The sequence below is a fragment of the Lithobates pipiens genome, unplaced genomic scaffold, assembly GCF_037356315.1.
Source record: "Lithobates pipiens isolate NorthernLeopardFrog02 unplaced genomic scaffold, aLitPip1_a1.2 Scaffold_28, whole genome shotgun sequence".
NCBI classification, from domain to species: domain Eukaryota; kingdom Metazoa; phylum Chordata; class Amphibia; order Anura; family Ranidae; genus Lithobates; species Lithobates pipiens.
In genome coordinates, this window is record NW_027507789.1 from 180,773,240 (window position 1) to 180,797,531 (window position 24,292).

General features: G+C 45.5%; 1 protein-coding gene across 1 annotated transcript in view; it reads left to right on the forward strand.

The window, feature by feature from the left end:
- The window catches only part of G6PC3 (glucose-6-phosphatase catalytic subunit 3), an 80,175-nt gene that overhangs the window by 27,080 nt on the left and 28,803 nt on the right, over nt 1-24,292 (forward strand). The window contains exon 2 of the mRNA XM_077460039.1: nt 17,615-17,832. Within this exon, the coding sequence (XP_077316165.1) occupies nt 17,615-17,832 (218 nt within the window). The remainder of the gene's footprint in view (nt 1-17,614; nt 17,833-24,292) is intronic.

Sequence of the window (24,292 nt, forward strand, 5' to 3'; positions counted from 1 at the left end):
TACAAAATCAGGAAGCAAGCCGAAGTAGAAAGTCCAAGCCGAGGTCAGTAATAGTCCAGGAAGTAGTAAGCAGGGAGTATTCAAAAGAATAGCCGAACGCGCCGGTTGATCAGGAACAAGGTCACAGGAACAAACAAAGATTAGGTGTCTCAGGAATAGCTGAAGACGATCCAGCACTGGTATCAGGCCAGGATCCTGTTTATATAGGGTGAGATGTGCCAGGATTGGTGGACGTGGCCGTGCGTGCGTCCGTTCGTTCCGGAACTCGTACGCCTCTGACGGGGACACCGCGCATGGCACCTGGAATGAAAGTGAACCGCTGCTACACGGGGACTGACATTCACATGGGGAGTTCCCTGACAGGTGTTTTGTGCCTCCAGCACAATATACACTACCCAATTGCTGGTTTTCCCATCTCCCTGCAGGCCATTACAATGTCTGGAAGGCCAACAAGGAGAGGCATACAGGCACGAGCCAATAAAAGAGGGCAAGCAGGCTCTGTGTCTAGAGACAACAGTGCTGGTCGTGGACGCGGTGCATCGTCATCAGCACGTGGCCATGGGACATGCTTGTCCTTATTTTCGGCAGCTGGACGTGTTGAGCCGCATCATGCCGAAGACTTGGTAGAGTGGATGACCAAGTCCTCTTCATCCTCCTCATCCTTTCTCACCCAGGCTCAGGGTACTAGCAAAGCAGCTGCCAACGCATCCTCTTCCCTTGTCTCAATGTCATCATCAGTGACTCCTTCCCTAGACCCACCACATCCTCCTGAGGAGTCCCCTGAACTGTTTGAGCACAGAAGCGTGAGAGCAGAGAGAGGGGATGCTCAAGAAGGACAGCAATCTAGCAGTCATGTTCCACAAGCTGCAGCATACAGCCAGGTTTGCTCCAGTGATGAAGAGGTAGGGGATGATGAGGGCACTGACTCCACGTGGGTGCCTGGTAGGAGAAAGGAGGAGGAGGCACATCTCCAACGAGGCAGGATGCCCTCCGGGGGGTCATTTTACGGGCAGCACACCGACTGAATCACACCGCAGAGCTCCGCCTGTGCAGGGCGCTGCCTCTGCACGTTATTCTAAAAGTTCTTTGGTGTGGGCCTTTTTTGAGACGAGTGCATCAGATCGCACCGCTGCCATTTGCAACATATGTCTCAAGCGCATCTCGCGTGGCCAAAACATCAGCCACTTGGGCACCACATGCTTGACCAGACATATGTTGACCTGCCATGCAGCTCGTTGGCAAGCTTACCTCAAAGACCCACACCAAAGAACAAAGTGGACCTCTCCTTGCTCCTCATCAGCTGGGATCTCCAACCCCACTAGACCTTCAGTCCTCTCTGAAACCTGCGCTGGGGGGAATGGAGGTGTAGAATTAGGTGTGTCACAGTCAAGTGCTTGCGGGCACTCTTCTAGCAGTACACCCACGTCCGATTGTAGCAGGCAAATTTCCCTGCCCCAGCTGCTGGACCGTAGAAAGAAGTTCACTCACAGCCATCCATGTGCCCAGCGGTTGAATGCTAGCTTGGCTAAATTGTTAGCACTTCAACTGCTGCCTTTTCAGTTGGTAGACTCGGCCCCCTTTCGTGAGTTTGTGCAATGTGCGGTTTCTCAGTGGCAGGTCCCCAAATGCCACTTTTTCTCACGGAAGGCGATTCCGGCTCTCCAACAGCATATGGAAGGCAATGTCCTTGCCTCGCTGGACAGGGCGGTCAGTGGTAAGGTGCATGTTACCGCTGACTCATGGTCCAGCAGGCATGGACAGGGACGTTACCTGTCTTTGGGTCACTCTTCTGGCAGCTGGGAAGGATGCAGGACAAGGTGCAGTAGTGTTGGAGGTTGTTCCGCCACCACACTTCCAAAATGCTACTACTGGTTGTGACACACCTCTCTCCTCCACCCCTCCTCTTCTTCTTCCTCCATGGCCCCTTCCAGTGCTCTGTCCTCGGAAACCAGCGGTGCTGCGTAGGCATTCAAGGGGCTACGCAAGTACGCAGGCAAATGCTGTGCTTGCGCTGGTTTGTTTGGGGGACAGGAGCCACATTGGGGCAGATATTTTGTCAGCTCTGCAGGGGCAGCCCGAGAGGTGGTTGATGCCACACCAGCCTAAGCCAGGATTGTTGGTTTGCGACAATGGCACCAACCTCCTCTCCGCCCTCCGACAGGGACAACTGTGCCATGTGTGGCTCACGTCCTTAATCTGGTGGTGCAGCGGTTCTTGGTCAGGTACCCGGGCTTACAGGATGTCCCGAAGCAGGCCAGGAAAGTCTGTGTGCATTTCCGCCGATCATTTAATGCCAGTGCTCGTCTGGCTGAGCTCCAAAAGGAGTTGAACCTGCCCAAGAACCGCCTTATATGTGACATGCCCACCAGGTGGAACTCAGCGTTGGCCATGCTGCAGCGGCTGCACGTGCAGCAGAGGGCCATCAATGAGTACCTGTCTGACTACTACACCAGGACAGGGTCAGGGGAGCTCGGTTTTTTCTCACCACGCCAGTGGGGCATGATCAGGGATGCATGCACTGTCCTGTCACTGTTTGAGGATGCCACAAGGATGGTGGGCAGTGACAGTGCATGCATCAGTGACACTGTACCTCTTGTCCACCTGTTGGAGCATACGCTGCGTGGAATAATGGACAGGGCACTTGAGGCAGAACAGAGGCAGGAAGAGGAGGACTTCCTTGCCTCTCAAGGCCCCCTTTATCCAGACAATGTTCCTGCTGTCCCACCCATCACACAGGAAGAGGAGGAGGAAGAGGATGATTGTGTCCGCATGGAGGTGGAGCCTGGGACTCAGCAGAAGCAGCAGTCTTGTAGGGATTATTTACAGTCCCAAGAAACCCGTGGACTTGTACGTGGCTGGGAGGAGGTAGCTGCGGATCATGTTGTCCTTAGTGACCCAGAGGACTCCAGACCGAATGCCTCAGCTAACCTACGCTGCATGGCCTCCCTGATCCTGCAAAGCCTGCGGAAGGATCCTCGTATTCTTCGGATCAAGGAGAGGGACCATTACTGGCTGGCCACTCTCCTTGATCCACGGTACAAGGGTAAGGTTGCCGACCTTATCTTGCCGTCGCAGAGGATGAGACATCTCTGGGAGGCCTTGCAGAAAGGTCTGTGCAACGTGTTCCCAGAGACTGGGAGGTTACAAACTCCTGGTCCTGGACAACGTGTTGCTGAGGCATCGGTCAGAAGGAGCGGTGGAGAAGGTGGCCGTCTGACCGATGCGTTCAGACAATTTTTTAGTCCGCAGCCCCAAGGTATGATCGGTTCCAGCAACCATCGCCAGCGTCTGATTTACATGGTGCAGGAAAACCTAGGGGCAAGGTCAGACTTGGACACCTTTCCCACCGAAAATCCTCTGGCTTACTGGGTCTTGAGGATGGATCACTGGCCAGAGCTTGCACAGTATGCAATTGAGCTACTGGCCTGTCCTGCATCCAGCGTTCTTTCGGGACGCACCTTCAGTGCTGCTGGTGGCTTTGTTATCGATCACAGGGTGCGCCTCTCCACCAACTCTGTTGATCGACTGACCTTCATAAAGATGAATCAGTCTTGGATCACCACCAGCTACCAAGCACCTGAATCTAATGAAACCGAATAATTTTTTGGGAAATATCACATCTCTTCAAGCCTATGCTGAGTGACTGTCCTGTTATGTTGACTGTCTATCCTCTTCCTCCTCCGCTGATATCTTGGAAGAACATTTTTGGTTCTGGGTGATGCCACCAGCCCAATTTTTCAGCCTCTGTTAAACAGGGGCATGTAATACATTTTTGATGCAATGCTTTGCAGCAGGGCTCATTCCTGCACTCCAACTAGAGTATCTGGGAGAGGTTGCAGTGTTGTGGCACCAGCAAGCAGTGCCTAAGGCCCAATTTTTCAGCCCCTGTTTAACAGGGGCATGTAATTACAATTCTTAATATAATATTTCACAGCAGGGCCCATTCCTGTGCCCACCGAGAGTAACTGTGAGGACTTACAGTGTTGTGGCACCAGCACCACTACCACCACCAAAGCCCCTATTTTTCTACCGCTGTTCAACAATGGCATGTAATTACAATTCTTGATATAATTGTTCACAGCAGGGCTCTCCAGCGCTTACCAAGAGTCACTTTGAGGGCTTACAGTGTTGTGGCAACACTAACACCTTAGGCACAAAAGACCGAAATTTTGGGGGAAAAATCAATTTTTCTTAGTTTCTGTCATAAAATGTTGTTTTCTCCTTCACTGACAGGCGCTCATGAGGCGGCATTAATGGGCACTGATGAGCTGGTACTGATATGTAGAATTGTTGGGCACTGATAGGCATTGATGGGCATTGATAGGCGGCACTGATATGCAGCACTGATGGGCACTGACAGGCGCCACTGATGGGCACTGACAGGCTGCACTGATGGGCACTGACTGGTGGCACTGATGTGCACTGATAGGTGGCACTGATTGGCACTGATGGACACTAATAGATAGCACTGATGATGAGGTACTGACAGGTGTTACTGCTGGGCACTGATTGGCACAGTGGTGGGCTCTGATTGGCACAGTGGTGGGCTCTGATTGGCACAGTGGTGGGCATTGATTGTCACTGAGAGATTTTTTTGAGGGGGCACTAACTGGCAGCTGTTGGCACTGATTAGAAGTGGATGGGCACAGTACTGGGTTGGACCCTTTAGCCTTCAGAACTACCTTCATTCTTCGTGACATGATAGCATCACGCAGTTGCTGCAGATTTGCCGGCTGCACATTTATGATGCGAATCTCCTCTTCCCCCACATCCCAAAGGTGCTCTGTTGAGATCTGGTGAGTGTGGAGGCCATTGGAGTACAGTGACCTCATTGTCATGTTCAAGAAACCAGTGATGACATGATCCGAGCTTTGTGACATGGTGCATTTAATGTTGTTTATGGCAAATTCTGACCCTACCATCTGAATGTCGCAACTGAAATTGAGACTCATCAGACTAGGCAACGTTTTTCCAAACTTCTATTGTCCAATTTTGGTGAGCCTGTATGAATTGTAGCCTCAGTTTCCTGTTCTAAGCTGACAGAAGTGGCACTCGGTGTGGTCTTCGGCTGCTGTAGCCCATCTGCTTCAAGGTTTGATGTGTTGTGCTTTCAGAGACGGCATTCTGCATACCTTGGTTGTAACCGGTGGTTACTGTTGCCTTTCTATCATCTCAAATCAGTCTGCCCATTCTCCTCTGACCTCTGACATCAACAAGCCATTTTTGCCCACACAACTGCCACTCACTGGATATTTTCTCTTTCTCTGTAAAGCCTAGGGATGATTCTGCGTGAAATCCCAGTAGATCCGCAGTTTTTGAAATACTCAGACCAGCCCATTTGGTACCAACAACCATGCCAAATTCAAAGTCACTTTTTTCCCCATTCTGATGCTCAATTTGAACTTCAGCAAGTCGTCTTCACCACATCTAGATGCTTACATGTATTGAGTTGCTACCATGCAATTGGCTGATTAACAATTTTTAATACTGAGCAATTGAACAGGTGCATCTAATAAAGTGGCCGTGAGTGTGTGTGTGTATATATATATATATATATATATATATATATATATATATACATATACATATATGTGTTTGTACAGTTCCTTCACTATGATTTTTCACAGTTCTGGTTTATTTATTTTATAACTTTAGCTCTGACTCTCCATTTCCTTTTTCTAATATTGAGCAATCACATTGGAAATTCATGTGAAGTGTTATCTCCATAGAAACCTGTGGCTGGGAGCTGCTGGTAATTACAAGGCTGGTACCCTGGAGTGGGACAATTGCAGCGGTAATTGCCGCCAGAGCTGTAAGGACTGGCATTTATGGGCAGTTTTAGATCTGTAGATTTGATATCGCAATCAGCGGATCCATACAAGGATCACACACTGGTTCCTTTTACAGAACTACCTGCTGTCAGGAATGTTAATTGCATAACCCAGGATCTATATATAAATAAAGTCATTATAATAGTGACAGTGCACCTTTAATTCAATATTAAATTTGACTTCAGTAAGGGGCATAGATTCTTTATTTGGTCTTCCCGAGATCAAGATTTGTTTTGTATTTTATATGTTTAATTTCAACGGACTATCTAGTCTTTTTATTTTTAACTACATTTGTGAGCATAATCCGCTTAGTGTCAATAACTTTTTTCAGTGTTTGTTAAAGGGACCATTTAGTGGTTTTGTGTATATTTTATGTATTTATTATGGTCATTTAAAAAAAAATGCATTTTTTTTATATTGGGTAAATATGAAATATGGCATATTAATATTGTGCTTTCTTATTTTATCCTGAAGGTGGCTCTCTAGTTTACTTTTTAACCAGTTGCAGCTCTGGGGGTCTCTTCCGTCTTCGGGGGTCTCTTCCGGGACTGTACCGTCATAAGGGGCGGGGTCCAGGGCATGCTGGGACTGTGCCGTCATAAGGGGCGGGGTCTGGGGCATGCTGGGACTGTGCCGTCATAAGGAGCGAGGTCACCGGGTGACATCACCCGGTGACCCCATCCCATGCCTATATGATTTAAAGAGAAATGTTGATGTCTCTGGTCTCCTATCAGAGGTGTCAACAGTGGAAGTGTGAGCATGGGGACTATTACGGGGCACATATCATTTTTTAAGAATGAGTCGTTGCAAACCGTGCACACAGAATTACAGCAGGAGAGAGCGCCGTGTCAACATCGGAAGAAGAGAACAGGGAAGAAGACGACGGAAAAGACTGGGCCACCGCTAGAAGAGCAGCAAAAGAGCAGAAGATAGCTGAGGAGCCCGGGAGAAGAAACGGAGAGCGGGAGAAGATCTGGAGACCGGGAGAGAAGGCCGGAGAATGGGAGAAGAGGCCGGAGAAAGCGGAGGAGTCGGAAGAGACCCCCAGAGCTGCCTAATAAATTACTTTTAAAACCTGTCTAGTGTGTTTTTTTTATTGACACTTTTTCCCCCCAGGTGAATGGGTAGGGGTATGATGTACCCCATACTTATTCACATAGGGTGGGGAGCCAGGATCTGGGGGGTCCCCTTATTAAAGGGGGCTTCCGGATTCCAATAAGCTCCCCGCCCACAGACCCCGACAACCAACGGGCAGGGTTGTCGGAAAGAGGCCCTTGTCCTCATCAACATGGGGAGAATGTGCTTTGGGGTGGGCCCCCCTTCCCCAAAGCACCCACCCCCTATGTTGAGGGCATGCGGCCTGGTACAGTTCAGGGGGGGGGGGGGGGCGCTCGCTCGTCCCCACCCCCTTTCCAGATCCCACCGGGCTGCGTCGGATAAGGGTCTGGTATGAATTTTGGTGGGACCCCCACGCCGTCTTTTCGGTGTGGGGGGGTTCCCCTTAAAATCCATACCAGACCTAAGGGACGTTATGGCTTCTCTCTCGCGCTCACTGCAGTAGGAAAATGTGTTTTTCCTACTGCAGCAAGCGCGAGATGTACAGTACCCTGCAGCTGAGAACCAGTGTGATAGGATCGCGCTGGAAACATTCTCGTGGGCAGGTGCTTGTAGCTGCCCTTGCGTCGTATTTGGTCATACAGACGAAAGGGTTTCCCGATAGGAACTGGGTCCGGTGGGAAGATTTAAAACATGTTCTGTTTCTAGGTTCGTTGGAATTTTTGGAAAAAAAGTCAGATGAAGCCCACACACGATCAGAAAGTCCGACGGGATCGTTCCATCGGACCCATTGCGCCGGAAAGTCCGGTCATGTGTACACGGCATTAGTAACCCTTAGTTTTGGCTAATCCGCTCCAGTTAACGCATTTTTCATCTTCTCCATCTTCTCCATTTAATTATTATTATTGTCCTTCTTCTGAATTTTTTTTTCTATTTCATTAATCATTTATGTTTACATTTTTTTTGTTTTGTTTCTTAATATTTTACACCTTTTAACATATATTTACTAATTTCCAATTTAAAAAGTGCAAAATTGAAAACAATTGTAAATAATGTTGCAATTCTTTGTTACCAGAATTATCATTTTAGTGGCATTTTTAACAGAATAAATTACAGAATAAAATGCGCACTTTTTATCTGCCGTAACATTATTTTTAACCACTTCAATACCAGACACTTTCACCCCCTTCCTGCCTAGGCCCATTTTCAGCTTTTGAATGACAATTGCTCGGTCATACAACACTGTACCCATATTCAATTTGTATCATTTTTTTCACACAGATAGAGCTTTATTTTCGTGGTATTTAATCATCACAGGGTTTTTTATTTTTTGCTAAGTTAAATGAGAAAAGTTAAATGGAAATAAAATGTGTTTTTCTTTGTTTCTGTTATAAAATTTTGCAAGTCATTCTTTATAAATTTAGGTCAAACTGTATTCTCCTACATTTTAGTGAAAATAACACAAATCAGTTTGTATCAATTAGTCTGTAGAAAAGTTATAGAATCTACATACTCTGGTATATACAGTGCATCTGGAAAGTATTTACAGCGCTTCACTTTTTCCACATTTTGTTATGTTATAGCCTCATTCCAAAATTGATTAACCACTTGGGATCCGCGCTAATGCCGTCATACTTTTCCGGGACTACGTCTATTGACGTCGTCCCGGGTACGAGCGGCCTGCGCGCGCCCTGAGGGGCGCGCGCGGCGCGCTCTGTGATCGGCGAGTCCATGAGACTCGCCTGATCACCGATCCGTGCAAGGGGTCGATCCCGACCCCTTATCACGTGATCAGCTGTCAGCCAATGACAGCTGATCATGTGATAGAACGGAGCCGGTAATCGGCTATTATTCCTCCTCGTGCTGACAGCGCGAGGAGAGAAAAAAAAAGCCAATCACCGGCGGCCGTGATCGGGACATCAGTCCTGATCACGGCCAGCAATACAGCTGACCACCTGCCCCCTGCCAGTGCCCACCTGCCCACCGCAGTGCCATCCTGAATAAAAGTAAGTGCCCCCCATCAGTGCCACCCAGCAGTGCCCATAGTGCCCACAGTGCCACCCACAGTGCCACCCACAGTGCCACCCACAGTGCCATCCAGCAGTGCCACCAACAGTGCCACCCACAGTGCCCACAATGTGCCTCAAAGGTGCTGCACCCCAGTGCCGCCCATCAGTGCCCAGCAGTGCCGCCCATCAGTGCCCAGCAGTGCCGCCCATCAGTGCCCAGCAGTGCCACCTATCAGAGCCACCTATCAGTGCCACCTATCAGTGCCCATCAGTCCCATCTATCAGTGGTACCTATCAGTGCCCATCCGTGCCACCCATCCGTGCCACTTATCCGTGCCACCCATCCATGCCATCTTATCTGTGCCCATCTTTGCCCATCAGTGCCGCCTTATCTGTGCCCATCGGTGCCGCCTTATCTGTGCCTATTAGTGCCGCCTTAACTATGCCTATCAGTGCCCACCAGTGCAGCCTATCAGTGCCCACCAATGCAGCCTATCAGTGCCCACCAATGCAGCCCATCAGTGCCCACCAATGCAGCCATCAGTGCCGCCTAATCAGCGCACTTCAATGAAGGAGAAAAAATGACCCGTTTGCAAAATTTTATAACAAACTATTAAAACATGATTTTTTTTTTTTGCATCTTTTTTTGTTTGTTTAGCAAAAAATAAAACTCCCAGCTGTAATTAAATACCACCAAAAGAAAGCTCTATTTGTGGGAAAAAAATGATAAAAATTTCATTTGGGTACAGTGTTGTATGCCCGCGCAATTGTCATTCAAAGTGCATCAGCGCTGAAAGCTGAAAATTGGTCTGGGACTGAGGGGGGTTTAAGTGCCCAGTAAGCAAGTGGTTAAATTCATTATTTTCCTCAAAAGTCTACAAACAATACCTCATAATGACAATGTGAAAAAAGTTTGAAATCTTTGCAAATTTATTAAAAATAAAAAACAAAAAAAAATCCCATGTACATACTGTAAGTATTCACAGCCTTTGCCCAATACTTTCTTGAAGCACCTTTGGCACCAATTACAGCCTAAGGTCTTTTTGAGTATGATGTTACAAGCTTGGCACACCTATTTTTGGGCAATTTCTCGCCTTTCTTCTTTGCAGAACCTCTCAAGTTCCATCAGGTTGGATGGGGAGCATTGGTGCACAGCCATTTTCAGCTCTCTGCAGAGATGTTCAATCGGGTTCAAGTCTGGGCTCTGACTGGGCCACTCAAGGACATTCACAGAGTTGTCCTGAAGGCACTCCTTTGTTATCTTGGCTGTGTGCTTAGGGTCGTTGTTCTGTGGGAAGATGAACCTTCGCCCCAGTCTGAGGTCCAGAGCACTCTGGAGCAGGTATTCATCAAGCATGTCTCTGTACAATGTTGCATTCATCTTTCCCTCAATCCTGACTATTCTTCAAGTTCCTGCCTCTGAAAAACGTCCCCACAGCATGATGCTGCCACCACCATGCTTCACTGTAGGGATGGTATTGGCCAGGTGATGAACGGTGCCTTGTTTCCTCCAGACACGATGATTGCCATTAAGGCCAAAGAGTTCAATCTTTGTTTCATCAGACCAGAGAATTTTGTTTCTCGTGGTCTGAGAGTCCTTCAGGTGCCTTTTGGAAAACTCCAGGTGGCTGGTATGTGCCTTTTACTGAGGTGTGGCTTCCATCTGGCCACTCTACCATACAGGCCTGATTGGTGGAATGCTGCAGAGATGGTTGTTTTTCTGGAAGGTTCTCATCTCTCAACAGAGAAACACTGGAACTATGTCAGGGAGACCATCGGATTCTTGGTCACCTCCCTGACTAAGGCCCTTCTCCCCCGATCGCTCAGTTTAGCCAGGCGGCCCGCACTAGGAAGAGTCCTGGTGGTTCCAGACTTCTTCAATTTAAGGATGATGGAGGCTACTGTGCTCATTGGGACCTTCAATGCTGCAGACATTTTTCTGTACCCTTCCCCAGATCTGTGCCTGAATACAATCCTGTCTCGGAGGTCTACAGACAATTCCTTGGACTTCATGGCTTTGTTTATGCTTTGACATGCACTGTTAACTGTGGGATCTTATATGGGACAGGAGGTGCCTTTCCAAATCATGTGCAATCAACTGAATTTACCACAGGTGGAGTCCAATCAAATTATAGAAACATCTCAAGGATGATCAGTGGAAACAGGATGCACCTGAGCCCAATTTTGAGTATCATGGCAAATGCTGTGAATACTTATGTACATGAGATTGTTTCCTTTTTTATTATTAATAAATTTGCAAAGATTTCAAACAGGCTTCTTATACATTGTCAATATGGGGTATTGTTTGTAGAATTTTGAGGAAAATAAGGAATTTAATCCATTTTAGAATAACATATCAAAACGTAGAAAAAGTGAAGCACTGTGAATACTTTCTGGATGCACTGTACATCTGAAAATTGATCAATCCCAATGTACTGATCACCTATCTAATTTCTTTAGGCCCAAAAAATGCCGGGACAGTGCAAATACCCCCAAATTACCAATTTTTGGAAAGTAGTCAGTCTTAGCCCTTGTACACACGGTCGGACTTTCCGACAACCAAATCCATCGGATAAATTCAGACAGATTTAGTCCAGAAGTAGTCCGGAAGTGGTGTTGCATACACACGGTCGGACTAAGTTGTCGGAATTTCCGGTTGGCAAGAACGCGGTGACGTAAGCCACGTACGTCGGGACTAGAAAAGGGAAGTTCAGCACCACGTCCGGCACCCTTTGGGCTCCTTCTGCTGATCTCGTGTTTATCACATGTTAGTAGAAGTTTGGTTAGAGACTATTCGCGCTTTTCAGATTTGTGCTTCAGTTCGTTACTGCTCTTCAGTTTGTGCTTGTCGTTGCGTATCTGCTTATCAGTGCGTGTAGTCAGTTAGCATTTGTTGCTCATTGTGGACTATATCTTGGTATAGTACGCTTTGATTTTCATTGCTTATTGTCTGCTCGTTTCTGCTTTTCAGGTCGTTCTTTCAGGCCTTGCTGTTTATCGGTGCTTTCTGTTGTCCGTTCTGACCAGCCGACCGTTTTAAGCCATGTTTCGTGTACGTACTCGTCGTAGAGTTTGTGCTGTGCAGGGGCTTGGTGTTGGGCTTTTAGCTTTGACACAAGCCCGGTCCATGAACAGGGCGAGGAGGAGTTCGTGGACCAAGAATTGGTTGCGCCAGCGTGACCAGTTCTCGCACATGCCTTTGCTTCGTGAGATCCGGGAGAATAATCCTGATGATTTCAGGAATTATCTCCGGACGACGGACCCTGTTTTTCACTGTCTGCTGTCTTTGCTGTCCCCTTATATTAGCAGGCAGGATACCTGCATGCAGCAAGCCATCACTCCGGAGCAGAGGCTCATCACCACGTTGCGCTACTTGGCGACAGGGAGAAGCCTTCAGGACCTCAAGTTCTCAACAGGCATCTCCCCCCAGGGTCTAGGAATCATTATTCCAGAGACCTGTTCTGCCATTATTCAGGTCCTGCAGAAGGACTATATGAAGGTAAGTTTTCTCCTTTAACCTCACATTCTATGTATTTAATGTTTGCTAATGTGTTGTATTTCTTTCCTCATTCCCTAATTACCATGATTGCAATATGCTCTAATTGATATGCTGTGCCCCTTTGTTCTCATGCATGCTGGAAGCTTTTCAAGTTTCTTTTCCTTTTTTGTCCTTCATGCATATTTGCCTTCACTAACTTCCCCAGCATGCTCTTCTGGGGCCATAAACCTATAGTCTAGTCACTCAGCAATGTATTTTGTCAGCTCCATAGTATTGCTTTCCCCTAAACACCCCCTAAAATGTGTACAAATGTTATGTGTGTGCTTAAATTCATGCAGAGTGCCAGATTATTTTTTTTTGGTTGGGCCAAACTCATTAGGAACCCCCCTCCCCCCAACTGCTAGGTCAGCTGATAGCAATCCTCTATCTGCTGACTTTGCCAAACCCAATACACACTACACTTACCTTTTTTTTCTGGTCATATTTATGGATGAATTCACCAAAGCATGTAGTACAAGGGCCTGCCTCAATACTTTCAAATGCTACAGTTTTAAGTTTTTTTTCTCCTATTATTATCTTGATAAGTAATAGCAGAATGTCAAAATGTGCTTCCATTTGTTCCTTTTTTTTGTATTATGACACTTCTTACCTGTCCGGTGGGCTGCCAATAGTGCAAGTAAGGAGGGGCTGGCCAAAGTATCACACATTATTTATTCAGCTCTCAATGAAATGGAGAGGGTTACCTGTTCAAAACACCCCCCCCCTCATTTTTTGCAATGGCCCATCAGATGGGGTGGGATGGGGGGGTGATGAATCTGATAAGGGGACCTTATACTTTAGGCTTGGTGTCAGCGACCTATGACTTTCTGTATGTGGACGTGGGGCAAAATGGACGGATGTCGGATGGTGGAGTGTTCGCACGGACGGAATTCTACTGGTGTCTCCAGAGTGGCAGTCTGGGCTTGCCACCTCCAGAGGAGAATGTAGAAGGACTCCCGTTCATTTTCGTCGCGGATGAGGCGTTTGCTCTGGCAAACCATCTGATGCGGCCTTTCCCGATGAGGACCCTCACCCCGGATCAGAGGATCTTTAATTTCCAGCTGGCCAGAGCCAGAAGAGTCGTGGAGAACACTTTCGGGATAATGGCCAGCCGGTTCCGCCTATTTTTGATGCCAATCCACTTGGCAGAATATAAACTAAATCATAAAGTGCTTGCCTACTGCGTTCTGCACAGTTTTTAAAAAAAAAAAATCCGTAAACTATGTGGCCTCAGTTGGCCCTGATGCAGACTTGCCGGAAAATGTGAACCTCACGGCCCTTGAAGCTGCATATCCTGTCTTGCCCCCCCCCCCCCAAAGCGCCCGCAAGGTCAGAAACCAATACATGGAGTACTTTGTGGGTAGGGGGGCCATTGATATTCCAGACAATGTAACAAATTAAAGAGGCAGGCAGCGATGGAGAAACTGCTGGAGTTTGTGAAGCCGGTGGTCCCCAGGGCAGACATCACCTATTTAAGAATGAAAATTGGGGGCCTGAGGAGGGAGGGAGCGAAAGAAGGTGCTGAAGTCCATGCAATCTGGAGCTGCAGAAGATGACGTTTATGTCTCCAGGCTGTGGTACTACGAGAGGATGCATTTTTTATCAGACCAGGCTGATGTCAGGGAATCCCTCTCTACCCTTCCTTCTATGCTACATTCCACCCCTGCTGAGTCTTCCGACGCCCAACCTGGGCCTTCCACTCAGGAAGAACTGGAGGAGCCCAGCTTGAGCCAGGTATAGTATTGTTCTACATATTTTGGGAGTAAAAATGAATGATGTTAACTTGATTTTTGCTCACTAATTGCTGATTTGAGAAAGTGTTTCACATATCAATAGACAGTAGTGGGCAAAACCTTTGGGCCAATAATGAAAAATGCTGGGCTCAGAATGATAGTCTTTTCTATCTGTTAACAATTTGTTAACAATTTGCAACAGTCTTGAGCTGAAAATTGTGTGTGTGTTTGATGATCCAAAAACAAAAACTTTGTCCCTTTTTCATACACAGGAAGACATCAGCCAGGAGGAGGGTGTGGAATGCAGCAGCCAGGAGGTGGCTGTGGAAAGTGGCAGCCAGGAGGAGGCAGGGGTAAGCGGCAGCCAATCGGTGGGCAGTCGGAGGAGCCTGACTGAATCCCAGGTCCCTCCCCTCCGCCTTCCACACAAAAGGGCCAGAAAGGGGAGGTATGTGGAGGAGTCGGCTCTGAAGCTCATCGGGGAGGCTTTATTGGCCCTCAAAGCCACCCCCACATATCAAGAGGCCTTTGCCGCCTTGGCTGCCTGCAAACTCCAGCAAATGGAGGAGGGGCAACAGATCTTGTGTGAGGAGCTCATCATCCACACCCTCAACAAGGGGTTGTTGGGCCAAATCACACAAGCAACACACTTGTGTGATTTGGACCATGCTCCTCCTCCTCCTCCTCCTTCTGCCACACCTCCAGCACCACAGCCACAGCCTGGAAGGAAGCGTGGAAGGAAGATCAGATAGTGATGGCCTGGGTTCAGTCTGGTCTGACAGAAGATGCAGCCTCTTGTAGTACCACAGCCTGGGGACATAGATGTCATCTGCTGCTGTTCCGGGTTTCTTGGACTTCAGGACCAGACTGCTCTCCCTCAAATATGTACTTCTCTGCCCACCAATTTTTGCATTTAAATAGTTGATGTGTGCCCTGGGGGCCAAAGGCTTCGCTAATCTCCCCAGTTTCTCCAGCGCTGCCTCCCTCTTTATTTGTTACTGACACCTAAATAAAGGTTTTTTTTGGTTGAAGAAATACTTGCCTATAAAAGGACAGTTTATTTGTGAGTAAGCAGGTACATTTCAAAAATACAAAGTCAAATGAATAACAAGGGGCACCAACACCAAACAACCTCCTCTAGATTAAAAAAGAAAACAATAAAATTAAAAGATAATAATGGTGTTGTGGTAAGTTGACACACAAAACACAACAAAAAAACTGCGAAGATGAGCAAACTGTCAAAAAAGGAGATGTTGATGAAAAAAACTAACCACAAAATTATCAAAAAATAAATAAATAAATAAAAGATTGGGGAGATGTGACGAATTAAAATATTGTATTGATGAAATGAGTAAAAAGAATAAAGAAATAAGTTTGGGAGAAGTGTATGTGAATATGAGCAGCAAAACAACTTAATTCTTGTAGCATTGTAAAGAAAAAGAGAATGCGCTTCCGTTTCATAATTTTATTGTGAGCATGCGGTCCGATCAGACATTTGCCATCAGAATGTCCGACCGTGTGTACAAGGGCTAAGGTATTTAGTAAGAGGCATGGCGAGTTTTTTTAAGTTTTCATTTTTTGTCACAATTTTTTGGAAAATTAAGTCAGTTCGCTCAGAAAGTCCGTCGGGAAGACCGTCGGGCCTAGTCTGTCCAAAAGTCCGGTTGTGTGTACGTGGCATGAGAGGGATCTCTGAATCAGAATCATCTGTGCAGGATCTGTGCATCCTTTGTCATGCATTAAATGTTTATTATTATATATTAGAAAAGAATGTAAAGAATCAGCCTATAAATCCTTGAAATTAAAGTGATACTAAAGTCTCTTTTTTTTCCCCTTCATAATAATAAACGTTATACTTACCTGTTCTCTGAAATTATTTTGCACAGAGCAGCCTGGATCCTCCTTTTCTCAGGTCCTTCTCCGGTGCTCCTGCCCCTTTCCTCCTGTCAAATACCCCCACAGCAAGTAGCTTGTTATGAGGGGGGACCCGATCCAAGCCCTAGCTCTGTGTGTGTCCATTCAGACACAGGTCTGTGGTTTGGCCCTGCCCCCTCTCTCACCTGATTGGCTAACTGACTTTGACAGCAGGAGGAGCAAATGGCACCGCTGCTGTTTCTCAGCCAATCAGCAGGGAGAGTCCCGGACGGCCGAGGCACTTGGTCACATCTCTGGATAGAGATGGGGCTCAGGTAAGTATTAGGGGGGCTGCTACACACAGAAGGTTTTTTTTATCTTAATGCATAGAATGCATTAAGATAAAAAAAAAAAAAAAACTTCTGTCTTTACAATCCCTTTAAAGAGGACCGGAGCTGTGAAAGCTGTGGCCAAATAGTCACAATCAAATCACCCGTTTTGTCTGCAGCTTCTCTGCAGCTGATTTTTTTTTTGCATTACTGACTTGTTATGCATTTTGCATAACTCTATGCCTTGTTATGCATTTTGTCTCTTCATGGAGGTGGCCATCTTGGTAGAGAAGCAGGGCTTTGATCCCTCACATCAGAGCAGTCTAAACCCTTGTACACACGGTCGGACATTCCGACAACCAAATCCGTCTGATTTTTGCCCGAAACTGTTGTATACACACGGTCGGATGAAGTTGTCGGAAAATCCGATCGTTCAGAACGTGATGACGTTATTTCGTTACGACGGGACTACGTTCAAGCTAGTAGCCAATAGCTTTGATGTAGGAATTTGATCTGAGCATGCGTGGCACTTTGTCCGATCGGAATTCTCTACACATGATCGGAGTATGTCCGATTGGAGAATTTTGTCTGAAAATTTTACCAACAAGTTGGAAAACTTGGTCTGTCGGATACTCCGACGGAAACAGTCCGATGGAAACCACACACAATCGGAATATCCGACAAAACGGTCCGATCAGACACAATCCGTCGGAATCTCCGACCGTGTGTACAAGGGCTAATGATTAAGAAACAGTGGCAGTGGTGGAGGTAGCTCAGAGCTATAGAATCATGAAGAAGAAATAGGGAGATTCCTGCACCACAGGTCCTCAGGTACAGCTTCCTCTCCAGCAAGGAGAACAATGTGCAGCAGGAATATTAACATCACCAAATCTCACTCCAAATTGTGTAACAAGCAGTCAGAGAGTTGTGCTGAAGATAATTACACTCTGCAGATATACAGGTTGAGGTTTAGGCACAGGAAGATTTCCATGAGAAATTTAAGACAAAAGGTGGACATTTTAAGATACTGCTTAGTCACAATTAACAATTCTGTGTTCTTTATAACATAGCAAATCTTCACTTTTTAGGTCCAGGTCCTCTTAACTAATATTACAATAAATGAAGTGCTGTAGAAGGTATTTTTTCTTAATGGAAGGCCATAGTTCTACTTGAGGACTTGAAAAACCTCAGAAACTAAATAACTAAATACAGCTCAGTACTGTAGTTTGCAAAATGTATTTCATTATATTATGATCTCTTGTAGATGGATGACATACACACCACTGGTGCTGCATTTGCTGGGACCTTGCAGGAGCTCCTTCATGGTTCTGAAGAATTCTGGTTGTGGCTGACTTACCTGGGTGACCCTGGCACTATATTTATCCTGTACTTTCCTCTGGCATACGCCCTCCAGCGCAGACTTGGAGTCACTGTTCTGTGGTTAGGACTAATCTGTGAGTGGCTGAATCTGGTATTCAAATGGTAAGACGTATACACTTCACAATGATTTTATTTGTGTTCATAGAAGGGACTTGAAACAAATTACTACTGGCATAAGTTCAGTTACTTGTTAACGAAAATGAAAGGGCAACCCTAAAAAAAAATGTAAACACTGTTATTGTGCTATTGAAGCATGCCATCCAGCAGTTTTCATTCCTAAAATCATTGTTTCTATAGCCCTAAACATCACTGGAAACAGTAATGACCCACAGGTTCCCACTAAACACTTGGATATGGCAGAAGAAGCAGAGAGTGTAAAGAAGAGCATCCTTGGTATCCCTGTACTCACTCCTTGCTAATCCCTACAGACAGCATGTTTGTCTGGAAGGATGCTGGGGATTTTTCTTTGTTATAGAACCGTGTGCCCTGTGCTTGAAGAAAAATACTAATGCCACTTTCAGCCAGGAAATATAAAGATGAATTCCAGGTACAAATATTTTTATTCATGTAGGACCAATGTAAATCTGCATATACTATACATGGCTGATGCCCCTGAAAGCTGGAAATAGACACACCTATTCCAGTGATCTACAATTGCTTCCAGGTTCCGTGTTGAGTGGCTGGCCTGCTACATTCTGAACAAAGGAGGCCTGCTGCAGAGAACCAGTGCTATTTTGAAAATGCTTTGCAGTTTCTGAATAAATGCAATGTGTTCTCTGATTTGGCAAGGTGAAAAGGCATGGCTGTGACATCACATCCTCCACCTCATCCAATCAGGCTTGCTTTTCATTCATTCAGAAAATGCAAAGCATTCTCTGAATGGAATCTGTAGCAAGTGGGCAACCTACTGTGTTCAGAATGGAGCATGCCAGCCACTCAACCCGGGTCAGGTATTGATTTTGATTGGAACCCCATGCCACAGTTAAAAAAAATTAACGTGGAGTCCCCCCCAAAATCCATACCATGCAGCCCGGCAGGTCAGAAAAGGGAGGAGACGAGCAACTGAACCATACCAGGCCACATGCCCCTCCAAAGCATCATGTCCCCATGTTGATGAGGACAAGGACCTCTTCCCCACAACCCTAGCTGGTGGTTGTGGGGGTTTAGAACTCTCTTGTTTAGCTCTGCAGGCTGAATTAGAGAAGTTAATGGATTTTTTATATCCACACTAAACAACATGGATGCAGGACTATCCACTGCTGGCCATTGTATTAAAACAGCACCCATGGCTTTCTGAATACCCGAACAGTGATTGCATCTGATTAGACGCAGTCACTGTTCAGCTGACACTTTTCCATGCACCTCGACATATTTCAACTTCAAAATCGAGGAAGCCAGGCAGAAAATTGTCGATAAGGCCACCCACAGCTTCAATTTCAGCTTATTTAGCCCTACTAAATCTGAGTCGAGTATAGCTAGCTTCATTGTCACATGGACAGAAAGTGAAAGGAAATCCAACTACTGACAGTTATCAATAGAGCAGTAAAACCTGTGACAGTTGGCAAAGTTGAGATTTCCCCTCGCTTGGGGGGGATTTCCTGTTGTGTGATCAGCACAGGATTTAAAGGGTGATCCCTTAGCAGGTAACTCAGACAGCAATAGAAACCATCCATAAGTTCAGACCCGTTCCATACAAAAAACTAAATAAAAGGATTGGATTGAACTCCACATTGTCATAGATAGGCGAGGGTTATGCAGCAATGTGTTGCTTGTTAGGTGTGGAGAATCTTGAAAGCAGTTGTTGGGAAAGTGTAATTTGTGATAACACACAGCGTGTTGTGTAAACTGTGCAAGAAACGATAAAAGCCATTTCATTTCCTGAAGGGCAGCTTTTATCAGGGAAATAGTGCTTCATCATGCATGCCATTATAGTACGAACATCCTTTGCAAAGCCAATTCTTTGTCCTGCAAGAAGGAACAATTCGTCTTTATAAAAACAACTGATGGGTGACCAATAGCAATGTCGTTTTGCATACGTGTGTAGTATGGGGGTTATCACATAACAGCTGGTTGCTCTAGGCAACTGAATGTTGGAATTAAATCTCCTTTCTTGCAAATGTGATTATAAAATGCAGAAACTATCATTGCATTTTTCTATATATCATTGGGTGTTTTACAAAATTTTAAAGAAATAATTGTCTCTAATGTTTTTTTTTTATTATTCTTTATTTTAAGGGTTTGCATCAAAACAACTAAAAAAAAAAGTGCATCGTCCCCCAACCAGGGACAGTCCGCGTCTATCATGAACAATAATGACCATGTTATCTAAGCAATCCAAAATCCAAAATTTTCAAAAAAGTATTCTTGTCACCATCTAGAGCAGGGGTGCCAAAATTAATTTCATTATGGGCCACATCAGAGTTTTGACTGTCCTCAAAGGGCCGGTTGTATCGCACCCAACCACACACACACATCCGATGTCAATAACCCCTCCACCATCACAAGTCAAGAGTCCTCCACCTTCTCTTACATCACAGTACACCCCCATTACCTTGTGATGCTGTTGGGAAAAAGGTGAAGCTGGGAAGCAGAAAGTGCAGGGTCTGGAGGAGGACCAGAGAAGGGCTGGAGTCAGCTGCCGGAGTCTGCTGAATGCTGAGACCAAGGGAGGTGGAGACGAGTGGGTGCGGTGGCTGCACATGGTAGCTCATTTTCATAATTTGTACCCTCCCCAAAGCAGAGTGCATGGTGTGGCAGCGTGTTGTCACTGGTGTTGGCGGATGGAGGGTAACTTCAGATCCTCCATTCTTCTTGCTCCTGCCGCTGAGGCCTGCACTGGAGTCCTCTTCCACACCTCCATGATCACATCACAGAGCTGGTGGATGTTAGAGATTTAGCGCTCTTCCAACTTCTGTTTAAGGATGTCCCACAGATGCTCAATAGGGTTTAGGTCTGGAGACATGCTTGGCCAGTCCATCATCTTTACCCTCAGCTTCTTTAGCAAGGCAGTGGTCGTCTTGAAGGTGTGTTTGGGTTTGTTATCATGTTGGAATACTGCCCTGTGGGCCAGTCTCTGAAGGGAAAGGATCATGCTTCAGTATGTCACAGTACATGTTGGCTTTCATGGTTTCCTCAATGAACTGTAGCTCCCCAGTTCCGGCAGCAGTCATACAGCCCCAGACCATGACACTCCCACCACCATGCTTGACTGTAGGCAAGGCACACTTGTCTTTGTACTCCTCACCTGGTTGCCGCCACACACACTTGACACCATCTGAACCAAATAAGTTTATCTTGGTCTCATCAGACCACAGGACATGGTTCCAGTAATTCATGTCCTTAGTGTGCTTGATTTCAGCAAACTATTTGCAGGCTTTCTTGTGCATCATCTTTAGAAGAGGCTTCCTTCTGGGTCAACAGTCATGCAGACCAATTTGATGCAGTGTGTGGCATATAGTCTGAGCACTGACAGGTTGATCGGCCACCCCTTCAACCTCTGCAGCACTGCTGGCAGCACTCGTACATCTATTTCCCATAGACAACCTCTGGATATGACGCTGAGCACGTGCACTCAACTTCTTTGACCATGACGAGGCTTGTTCTGAGTGGAACCTGTCCTGGTAAACTGCTATATGGTCTTGACCACCGTGTTGCAGCTCAGTTTCAGGGTCTTGGCAATCTTCTTATAGCCTAGGCCATCTTTATGAGCAACAATTCTTTTTTTTCAGATCCTCAGAGTTCTGAGTGCCATGAGGTGCCATGTTGAACTTCCAGTGACCAGTGTGAGAGAGTAAGGCCGCGTACACACGCGGGGACTGTTCGCTCAACTTTGTCCGCTGAACAGTGTTTCGGCAGACAGTCCGCTCGTGTGTGGGCTTTCAGGGGACAGTTTCAGCGGACAGTCTGACGAACAAAGTTTTTCGGAAATTCCGAAAAACTGTCCGCTGCAACTTGGTTTGAGCGGACAGTCCGCCCGTGTGTAGGCTTGTTCGTCAAACTAAGTCTCGCGCATGCTCAGAAAGAATTTACACGCCGAAGGTTGCATTGCAGTGTATAGGACGTCGTTTTCTAGTCCCGTCGTACGTGCCGTTCACGTCATCGCGCACGGTTTCAGCGGACTGTTCGTTCGTCGTGTGTGGGCAAGTCCGTCCATGCTAATTTTGAGCGGACTGTCCGCTGAAACTGTTTGACGGACAAAGTTGAGCGAACAGTCCCCGCGTGTGTACGCGGCCTGAGAGCTATAACACCAAATTTAATACACCTGCTCCCCATTCACACCTGAGACCTGGTAACACTAACGAGTCACATGACACCGAGGAGGGAAAATGGCTAATTGGGCCCAATTTGAGACATTTTCACTTAGGGGTGTACTCACTTTTGTTGCGAGCGGTTTAGACATTAATGGCTAAGTGTTGAGTTATTTTGAGGGGACAGCAAATTTACACTGTTATACAAGCTGTACACTCACACTCACTACTTTACATTGTAGCAAAGTGCCATTTCTTCAGTGTTGTCACATGAAAAGATTTGAATGTGAGGGGTGTACTCACTTTTGTGAGATACTGTGTGTATGTATGTATATATATATATATATATATATATATATATATATATATATATATATATATATATATAGCAAGGTGGATGGCAAAGGCAGTATATGCACTTAAAATCGTCCTCGTCACTAAACAGTTGAATATTCATATTATATATATATATATATATATATATATATATATATATATATAATTTATTTATTTATTTATTTAAGTTTTTTCTTAATAATGGGAGAACCAAGAGAAAAGGGGATTTTTACGGTGCTTAAATAATTGGAATGGATCAACAAAGAAAAAGGGCAATGCATAAAAACAATTATTTTATTCTCATATATTAAAACTAACACATAATATGTGTTGCGTAGATATCTACAGATACAAAAGTTACAGAAGATGACCAATAGCTCCCGCTAAATGGAGCCAGCCTTATATCCTCCCGTCCATCGAGCCGGCGTCTGACGTCACCGGCTCGATGCGGACACTCCTGACGGCACTGCGCATGTCCTGGAGGAAGGGGGAGAGAAATGGACTACGTTTTTTTATCATTGTCCAGACTGGCTCCCGTCTATGCCCTCCTGAGCCATCTTGCCCAGCTGTTAAATGAGTGGTTCTGCACACTTTTATTATATCAAGACTGGTGCTTCTGTGCGAGACGGTGGATTGGAAGGGAGGGTAAGCGCCCCCTTGAAGCTCTAGGTGTGGAGGTTACAGTAATGTGTCATACCAACATTGTATGCACTAATTGTATTTTGTTATCAATGTATTGATTGTAATTAATTTTTGTTCTTGTTGCTATTTGCTATTAGCTTGTATATCCCCTGAAGAAGCTATTGCGAAACATGTCGGGATAATCGATCACAAGCACTTCAATCCTTTTACTATGTGGACCAGTCATCTTCTGTAACTTTTGTATCTGTAGATATCTACGCAACACATGTTATGTGTTAGTTTTAATATATGAGAATAAAATAATTGTTTTTATGCATTGCACTTTTTCTTTGTTGATCCATTCCAATTATTTAAGCACCGTAAAAATCCCCTTTTCTTTTGGTTCTCCCGTTATTCAAAATATCTTAATTGGGATGAGGTGCTTTTCTTTTTGGGTGCTGATGGAAGCTAGAGTCAAATAAAAAAAAAAAAAATATATATATATATATATATATATATATATATATACACACACACACGTTAGGGTGTTTCATTTCCTAATGGAAAAAAATAAACTGTAACATTTTTGCAGACTTTGCTTACGCCCCGAGTCTGATGTAAAAGATATATATATATACTAAATTTCAAGAAGATTGGATAATATTTAGAGGTTTCACACTTTGATCTGTTTTGAAAAAGTAGGCAAAAAAATAAGATTTTTCAATGTTAATTACTTTTATTGGGAAAACTAGAAATCACAAATGTAAAATACTATTAAAACTATACACTAAGATTAATAGGTAATATGATAGGCAAAAGATGTGTTATATTAATCAACTTTGAACGATGCAATCCCTTGTATTCTGTCACATCGTGGATCCCACACAATTCAAAGAACCTCTTTGTTTTATTAGTAACGAAATGGCTCAGGTCTTCTCCTTCAAAAAACATGTTTTTACCCTCTAATTGTTTCACTTCCTTTTTCTTTGCAGGTTTGTTTTCCAAATTTTTAGTCATATTTTCCTTAACAGCCCGAGTAATATGTTCGTCCAAAAAAAGCCAATCCTGCGTTTGTTTCTGACAGATACCAAAGGTGTCTCTTAGCAACTGTTAGGGCACATTTTTTTATGTCTGCATCTGGGTAAGTAGTGATGGACGAACGTTTCGCCCGGCGGTCGTTTCGCGGCGAATTTCCGACTTTCGCCGTCCGCGGGTTCGAACGCCTTTTTCCGTCGTTCGCCCCGGCGGACTTACGTGTTTAATGTATACAAGAACTTTAACCTTTCGTGACACGTTTATCATGTGTTACAGGACAACCAATTGAGACATGACAGCTCATGGACACTTGGACATTCCCC